Consider the following 8,702-nt stretch of genomic DNA (forward strand, 5'->3'; position numbering starts at 1 on the left):
TATCCACATTCTTCTTGTGAGACCTTGTAGTTGACAATTTGTTTAAAAATGGAATTTTCAGCTGGGAATGTAGCTTTCAATTAAATCATTACATTTGCTCTCATTGTTATCTAACTCAGATGTTTTTGATTACGATCACTTTCAGAATCAGAGTTTATCAATTGTGTAACAAGAAAGAACTAGCTGGGTGCCAGTAGTTTATACCTGTAATCCTACTAATGAGGCTGACATCTGAGGATTGTGGTTCAAAGCCAGCCCAGACAGGAAAATCTGTAAGTCTCTTATCTCCAATTAACTACCAAAAGAAAAAAAGCTGGAGGTGGAGCTGTGGCTAAAGTGCTAGCTTTGAGCACGTAAGCTCAAGGACTTGCACCAGGCCCAGAGTTCAAGCCCCAGGACTGCGTTTCCTGGTGGGAGGCCATGTGCCATGCCGTGCTGTGTAAGTTCGGTGATGCATATTCAAGCGTGCCCTGCACACATCACTCAGCTGCAGTGGAGCAGCACAGCCTCTCAAGCATGTTTCTACCTAGGTCTCCCAGGTAAGTCAGAGAGGAGCGGGTACCGGCCTGCGATGAGGATGTGGTTGACCATGGAGTGTCCTGAACAGCGCCTGGTGTGCCCCCCACCCCCACTAGCTGCTTCACTGGGGCTGGCCTTTCCCACTATGGCCAGGTCACCACTGACTTCCTGACTATCCTCCTTCCCCGGGGCCTAGCATTTAGGGTCTCACTTAGAGGCAAACGGACTGTCCCTGTCATTGGAGGGCGCTACAAGGGAAGCAGGCCCCATGAGCAGCAGGTGCTCCTGCGCCTCCTAGCCCATTTCCTTCCCACAGGATGCCCTGTATCTCACCTCCTAGCCCATTTCCTTCCTGCAGGACGCCCTGCCCTCCGAACCCATTTCCTTCTCGCAGGCTCCTTTCTCCAAGGCTGGCTGGAAGCCGTGTGGGCCTGTGTCCCTCTCTCTGAGAAAGAGTGCCCTTTGTGCTACTGTACCCTCACACTTCAGCCCAGTGAGCAAGCAGCAGGGACCCGATCGCCCCTGTTCCACTGTGCTCGATACAGTAGGCACAGCCTTTGGGCGTGAGAGAATGCATGCAGTATACAACAAAAGGAAAACTAAAGTCACCGGGAAAACACCACCCACATACAAAGATATGCACAAGCTTTCAAGAGCAGTCCCTCTCTCCTGCCCTCTCCTCACAGTGCTGGCCGAGCACCCTTTCGGGGCCCCTGTACAGCAGGCAGCCATCACCCAAGGCAGCTGGTTCAGGCAGCAGAGGTGTGCTCATCCACCAGGCACCAGGAGCTTACCTTTTACTTCATTCTGACTCTCTTCTCTTTTTCTTTCCAGTTCCTTACGGTCATAATTTAACCTTCTCAGGCACATAATTCCACACTGGAAACTGTTTCTGTTTACAAAAAGAGAGAAGAATTAGGTGGCAACTATAAAGAGTCTCTTTGTTAGTCGACTGGTAGGACCTCCGCATTGCCTGACCTGTGGAAGCTGTCCACCATTTTCAGCTGTCCCCGCAGGTCTTTCTTGGTCAGGTGGTCCAGCATCCTGGCATCCACGAGGCACTCCATGAAGTAGCTGCGGTACTGGGGGAGCCCAAGGCTGGGCAGCCACTCGTTGCCAATCCACTCATGGTTCATGTCCCCATAGGCGAGTGTCTGCTTGGAAGAAATGAGTGCCATTAGGTACAGATTCTTAATCCACTCCAGGTTCTACCACAGATTAATGACAATGGTTTCAAGTTCCAAATGACTTGATCTCTGTCCCCACCTTTTAAATTTGTTAGTAAAATTTCAGATAAAAGGAATTATACCATTAAGAACTTACAACTCATTTGGGATAAAATGAACAAACCACACTAAAGCTGTAACTAACAATAAATTCTCTTTCTGAAATAGTTTTTAATTCAGTAACATAACAAGAAATGGTTACGACTCATGAACAAGTTTGAAGAATTCAACTTTCCTCATTAAATATGATCTCTATCTGGTTTTCATTTTAATATTTTTTCTTTCCTAGATAAAACATCTGCTTACTTCAAAATTAGTAAGTTAATTTAGAAATAGTTTTAGAAAAGTGATAAACCAATGGCTAACAGGACTGAATGGAGAAACAAGCAAATACACAATAGTAATCAGAATACAAATATTACCAGAAGACTTCAACTCTCTTCCTCGGGGGAATGGGGGAAGGGGAGATGGGTTCCTGGGGAATGGGGGGAAGGGAGGGGAGATGGGAGAACAGGAGACTCATGATGGATACAGACTAAAGCAACACAATCAACCAGCTTAACCTGGTTATATTTTATATAAGCACCACCCAGCAGAATATTAATTAGCTAATTAACTAATTAGAGGGATGCTGCCATGCTGCCCTGACTGGAGTACAGAGGCCACTCAGATTTGCTTCCACTACTGACCACGGACAGGAGTGCAATACTGATGCCAAACCTAACACCTGATGGGCACAGTGCACTACGGCCTCCAGCTCCTATGATCAAGCGATCCTTCTGCCTCAGCCTCCCAAGTAGGTGGGACTTGGGCATGCCACCATGCCTGGTTTCAGAACACACCTCTGTCGCATGTGTGGTTCTGGGGATCGAACCCATAGCTTCACACATGCTAAGCACACATTCTACTACTGAGCTATACCACTAGTCTCTTAATATACTTACATTTCTAAAATCATACAATGTGTATTCTCTGACCTCAAGAGAAGTCAATTAGGAATCAACAAGCCAGGTGCAGTGACACACACCTGTAGCTCCAGCTACTCAGGAAGCTGAGACAGGAAGACTGCTTAAGCCCAGGTATTGGAGGCCAGCCTAGGCAAAGTAGTGAGACCCTGTCTTAAAAAAGACAAATAAATAAAAAGTAAAAAGTCTAGAAACCCACCATAATAACCCATGCAAAGAAAACTTACAAAATATTAGCAAATCCCATCAATACATTAAAATAGAAGCTATGGCCAATGATACATTGGAACACAGGTTGAGTCAATAGATGGTGGGGGAAAAAACGTGAAATATTCCCCATGGAGAGACTGACAAAACAGACTATGTCATTGCAAACACGTGTGCAAGTACACACTGAAACCACTGTGCAATCAAGGTGTGCTAATGAGAATAAGACAGACTCAGGAAACACAGTCGCCCACAGAGCCCTCAGAGCTGCAGGAGTGGACGTTTCCTTGGAGGGCAGGCCAGAGGCGCTCCCTACAATGAAGGGCCAAGCAGCAGCACTGCATCTCAAGTTCTGGCCCCTATCACACAGGAAAGGAAAAGGCAGACGGTCGTAGGAGGCGGAAAGAACACAGCTCCTTTGGAGCAGATGGCACAATCACCAGTGTGGAAAAAGAGTCTGTGAAATTAGCTGGCAACACTAAGCCATGAATCAGCAAAGGTGCCTAATACACAATTCCTACACATCAGCCAGCTTTCTAATACTACAGCTACTTTCTAATGACAATATGCCTCCATCCCAGAATACTGACCAGGATGGCACAGCAGACAGGTGTGCCGATCACAGGAAGGCCCTGATGCCCTCCACCATGCCACAGGCACCCCGCCCCGCCCCGCCCGTCTGCGGCGTCCTCGCCTCACTCTGCCTCCGCCTTTCACAGTGGCCTCTAGTACCGCTGGAAAGAATGGCTGCCTTCTAACAAGAACACACCAATTCTAACAGAAAACCCTCATTACTTCCTCTCAAGAAGTGGAGTGAGAAGCAGTCACTAGGTCTGTGTGCAGTGAGGCTCTGTAACGCTTTCTCTTGGTATTCCTCAATTGGTAGGAGTGGCAAACAACTGTGTGATGAAGGGAAGGAGAGGAAGGCCGCAGCCTCCTTGGCCTCTGCTCTGCCTCCTCCTCCTCCCTTGCACACTTCAGACCCCACATACAATTCTGAGGCAGCTGACAACCAACTACTAGCACGAGTTAGATCAGTACAGGCCCCCGGCCTGTGGAAGGGAGGGAGCCACGGCTGGCCACACTGGGGTGGAGGAGACATAGCCGTGTGGCTGCAAAGGCAAGCCAGCTTTGCGCTCGGGCAAATGTTGAGTACAGGACAGCAGGAAGTGTGGCTGTCCTGCTCACCACTGCGGCTGCTAGAGGGGGACAGTGTCCTCATGGCCGGCGGCACGCTCCAGACTCGCGCAGCGACAGCAGGCGTGGCTCTGGGGTCGCCCTGGATTGAGAGCTGGTGCGGGAAAACTTTCTGGCTGAAGAGAGGTGGTGGGTGTGAGCGCCACCTAAGCTTCCTCCGGACATACACAGTGAATCTCTAATTCTAGTGTCTCCTGCACCACCCTCTCTTTACAAAAATAAAAATAAAATTGTAGACTGGGATTTGACCTGCTTGCATTCATACTGCCCCTGCAAAGAATGCTCCTCTCCATTAGTCTGCACTTCCTGTCTGGGTGTGTGCCGGTGCTCTCACTGAAGTGGGGTGATGTTTTGTCATGTGTGTAAGTGTATAACGTGTATGTAATTCCAAGCTGGTCCCAGCTCAACTCGCCGACGGACACTGCTGGCTGACCTGGTAGAGGAAAACCAGATTTTCTAGCTACTCTCTTCCTTTGTTGAAAACAAACAAGAGGTGGTACAACTGACTCACTGCACTGGAAAAATACAAGAAAGAGAAACAGGCGGCTGTTTCGAGCAGCGCCTGGCAGCCGGGGAGCTCCGATGCACCTGTGGCTTCCTGGTGCCGCAGCACGGCCTTGGCCACACTGGGGAAGTGGAGGAGACACGGCCGCTCCACTGACCCCAGCTGCCTGAGCATGGAAGTGAGCCGTGCACTCAAATGTACGCAACACAACAGGAGCAGCCTCCTGTTGAATTCCCGGGAATTCCCTTAGTGACATCTTCACATCAACATGCTCCTAGGATGGTACACAGCAAAACACGGAGGTGTGGGGTTTTCTCTTTTTCTTTTTGCTGGGAACAGATGGAAAAGGCACTACACTAACTTCTGGGTTTGGAGATTTATCTCCGACTTTTCCACAAGTAGATATTAGAAGTCACAAAGAGTGCCAGGTACGTAATCTCAAGAGCTGCCCAAGCCAGGAACTTTGTGTAAAAGGTCCTAGGATAAACAAAGTGACTTACAGTCATTTAAAGTCATTATCATAGTTCCCTATGGGAAATGTTCAAAATTGTCCATGAGACGCACTTCAATCCTATGCATTGCTTGACTAGTGCTTTTAAATCATTACTACTACAATTACATTAAGACTAAAAACATCCAGGAATGCAAGTGGCACATTTTCATACTCAGGTGCTTTTTGTTGCTCACACACAGAGTGAAGAATATAGAAAGACTCCAACCTGAGCCCAGCTTCCCTCCTCATCTTCCTGACGGTACGTGGTTAGGAATGCAAGAGAACACAACTATTAGTATTGGTGAGCTGTGGTGATGTCAGTGGTTAGCTGTGCAGAAAACCGGGTAAAGCGTTCGAGTATGACAGCATCATGCAAAATCATGCAACCTGTCAATGTCGTGTTCATGCAAGTTGCAGACTTCCCATGCCAAGCAATCCATGAAAGGAGACCGCTGGGGCAAGACAATCACCATGGAGGGCTACACGGTGGCTCTTCAAAAGGAGGAGGAAATCGCATCTGTCCTAACGGATCAAGTCTGCGAATTTTAAGTTACTGGCAAAATCTGGAACAAATGCAATGCTACTTTATGTGTTTAGCGAATAACCTAAAGGGAATGCTTATCTCCAGCAGCCAAATGTAAAGGGACACAACAGGGCAAACGAGCACGGGGCATAAGCACGGGGGAGCGCGAGCGGGCACCGAGATGTGACTGACCGTTTGTGGTGTGGCTGCGAGCGTTTCCATCTCTTCGTGAGTTAACCAGACATTTCCTGTGGTCTAAGATGACCCCCGTCCACCAGCCACATCCAGGGCCAGGGAAGCGTGACAAAGAGGAGAGGGGCACACACATAAGCCACGGGCAGAGAGAGAGCCCTGAGGCACGGGCTACCCTGCACAGCACACCAAGCCCGCCCCCTGGACGACGGCCACACCCATGGACACTGCCATCAATAGAGGTCACCATGCTTACCTTGGTAGTTAAGTAAACAAGTGAGGAAAACACACATTTTATGCTTCTCAAAGTTCTGCATCATTCTCCACCAGTTAACAGATTAATTCACTAACGGTCCCTCTGGGCTGGAGGTAGAGCACTTGCCTGGTATGCACTAGGCCCTGTGTTGATCCCCAGTACCACAAAACTCCAAAACCCAAAAGGAGATGAACAAGTGGGGAACACAGCTCTGGCCCCAAGGCTGCTTTGCTGGCGTCAGGATGAGGACCACAGCTAGAGAGAGCCTGCAAGGTTCAGGGCGGGGCACCACCAATGAGGATGAAAACCAAGCGCTGTGAGGTGGGGACCGCCTGACCGCCGCGGAGTAGGGGCAGTGGCCACCGTGCCTGCAGCATGGCGGGAGCGCTTAGTGAGGACCCGCAATGGATCTGAAAGCACGGACAAACGTGCACCCAGCTTATGGGGAAGCATTTTTTCTGGAAAAAGACATCTCTCAGCCACAGGCAGGAAGAATAGCTCAGTGCTCATTTCCTTTATGGGGGGGAGGGTGTCCATCATGGGGCGTGAGTGAGGCATGAGCCACTTCTGCTGCTCAAGGCTACTGCTCCACCACTTAGGCCTTCTGGTTTTTTGGTGGTTTATTGGAGATAGTTTCATGGACTTTCCTGCCTGGGCTGGCTTGAACCGCGATCATAGATCTCAGCCTCGGCTAGGATTACAGGCGAGAGCCACCAGCGCCCGACTCTCACTTGGCTTTTTCACTCTCACTATAGCTCTGCTTCTGTTTTTTTGTTAATTAATTGAAGATGAGTCTCCTTGACTTTCCTGGCTGGCTCTGAATCAGGATCCTCAGATCTCACAGCCTCCTGAATAGCTAGGATTACAGGCGAGAGCCACCAGTGCCTAGCACCATTTCCATGGTTCGTCTAAGAAAAAAGAAAATGAGAAAAAAATTTGTACATTGTAAAGTAACTGCAGGCCTGGGTCAGGTCTTAGCCAGAGTTCTTCCCTCCGAAGTAGACTGAAGACGAGGGTGGAGCCATCCCGTGTTCAGTCTCAGCTTTGCCAGCGAGGACGTGGCTAGGCCTCGTCTCAGGCAATCACTGCTACACTCACCAGAAGAGCTGCCTTTTTTTTTTTTTTTTTGAGGGGTGTAGCTTGAACTCAGGGCCTGAGTGCTGTCCTTGAGCTTTTTTGCTTAAGGCAAGTGCTCTACCACTTGAGTCACAGCTCTGCTTCTGGCTTTTTTGTGGTCCATTGGAGTCTTAGACTTTCCTGCCCAGGCTGGATTCAAACTTCAATTCTCTCAGATTCCTGAGTAGCTAGGATTCCAGAGAATGCTATAAGCTTCGCTTGGATTAGAGTCTCTCTCTATGCTCATGTTGGCTTGGGCTTCAATCCTCCTAGATACACTTTCCATAGTAGCTAAGATAATATATATCACCCTAGACCCAGCTTTATTGAAGTAGAAGTCTTGCAAACTTTTTGCAAGACTTAAAACACAATCCTTCCTCTCTTAGCCCACAGAGGAGCTACCAATACAGGTACCCAGACTCTTTCAACATTTTCAACCAGAAGAACACTTTAGGAATCCTGAGGACTCCTCACATGGAGGACTCTTCACATGGAGAAGACTCTTTCAACATTTTCAACCAGAAGAACACTTTAGGAATCCTGAGGACTCCTCACATGGAGAAGGTCCTCAGTAATACAGGTAAGTTTGGTGGACAACTGCGACTGCTTAAGTCCTGAGCCTCTGGGTCCTACAGAGCCAAACAAATCACAGACTGTGACAATGATTACATCAACACCAGTGAGCTCATCTCTTCTCCCTTTAGGTTTAGATTTTTTTTGGGGGGGGGCTGAGGGGGTGAGAGGGAGAGGGAGAGAGGGAAAGAGAGAGAGAGAGAGAGGGAGAGTGCTTGCTGCTTTTTAATAGGGACTTGGCTCAGAATGTGGCTTAGTAGAGTGCTTGCCTAGCATGCATGAAGCCCTGGGTTTGACTCCTCAGTACCACATAAATAGAAAAGGCTAGGAATGGCCCTGTGGTTTAAGTGGTAGAGTGCTAGTCTCAGAGCAAAAGAAGCTCAGAGTACCTAGGCCCTGAGGTCAAGCCCCAAGACTGGCCAAAAAAAAAAAAAAAAAGACAGGGATTTGTAGGACAGGAGGAAGAAAATGGGCAATAACCACAAAAGGGGTGACATTGACTAGAAGCATTGTACTCATAACCTGACTTAAGTACCATTGCTTTATTATTTTGGAGTCTATTTTAAAGGAGAGAATAAAAAGCAAAAAGACAATATATAGCCCAGTCTAGCCTCAAACTCTCCACCTTTCTGTCTCTGTTTCCTGAATGCAGGAATTACAGATGTGAAACACTATGCCCAGCTCCCCTCATTTTCTCAGGAAAAACTCCTGCTTGAGAAGAATCAGAACGCTCTGGGAGCAGTGAGCAGTCTTTCCTATGTTATCAGCAGCACTTTGTGGATGCCACAAAGCATTTCAAGAGGTCAAACATCTGATTCCTTAAGTCCTACTTAAACATTACCTAACATCATGAGGATGAGTCTATTTCCCACCCCCACCGACCCCACCTTCTTTTTTGCTGGTACTGGGGCTTGATCTCAGGGCCTACAG

At 48.4% G+C, this 8,702-nt stretch overlaps 1 protein-coding gene across 1 annotated transcript in view; it reads right to left on the reverse strand.

The window, feature by feature from the left end:
- The window catches only part of Ppfia1 (protein tyrosine phosphatase, receptor type, f polypeptide (PTPRF), interacting protein (liprin), alpha 1), a 101,241-nt gene that overhangs the window by 9,520 nt on the left and 83,019 nt on the right, over window positions 1-8,702 (reverse strand). Inside the window, exons 21-22 of the mRNA XM_013020868.1 lie at window positions 1,498-1,673; window positions 1,314-1,411 (exon numbers count right to left, since the gene is read on the reverse strand). Coding sequence (XP_012876322.1) covers window positions 1,314-1,411; window positions 1,498-1,673 — 274 coding nt within the window. The remainder of the gene's footprint in view (window positions 1-1,313; window positions 1,412-1,497; window positions 1,674-8,702) is intronic.

This window comes from Dipodomys ordii, unplaced genomic scaffold, assembly GCF_000151885.1.
Source record: "Dipodomys ordii isolate 6190 unplaced genomic scaffold, Dord_2.0 Scaffold54, whole genome shotgun sequence".
NCBI classification, from domain to species: Eukaryota; Metazoa; Chordata; class Mammalia; order Rodentia; family Heteromyidae; genus Dipodomys; species Dipodomys ordii.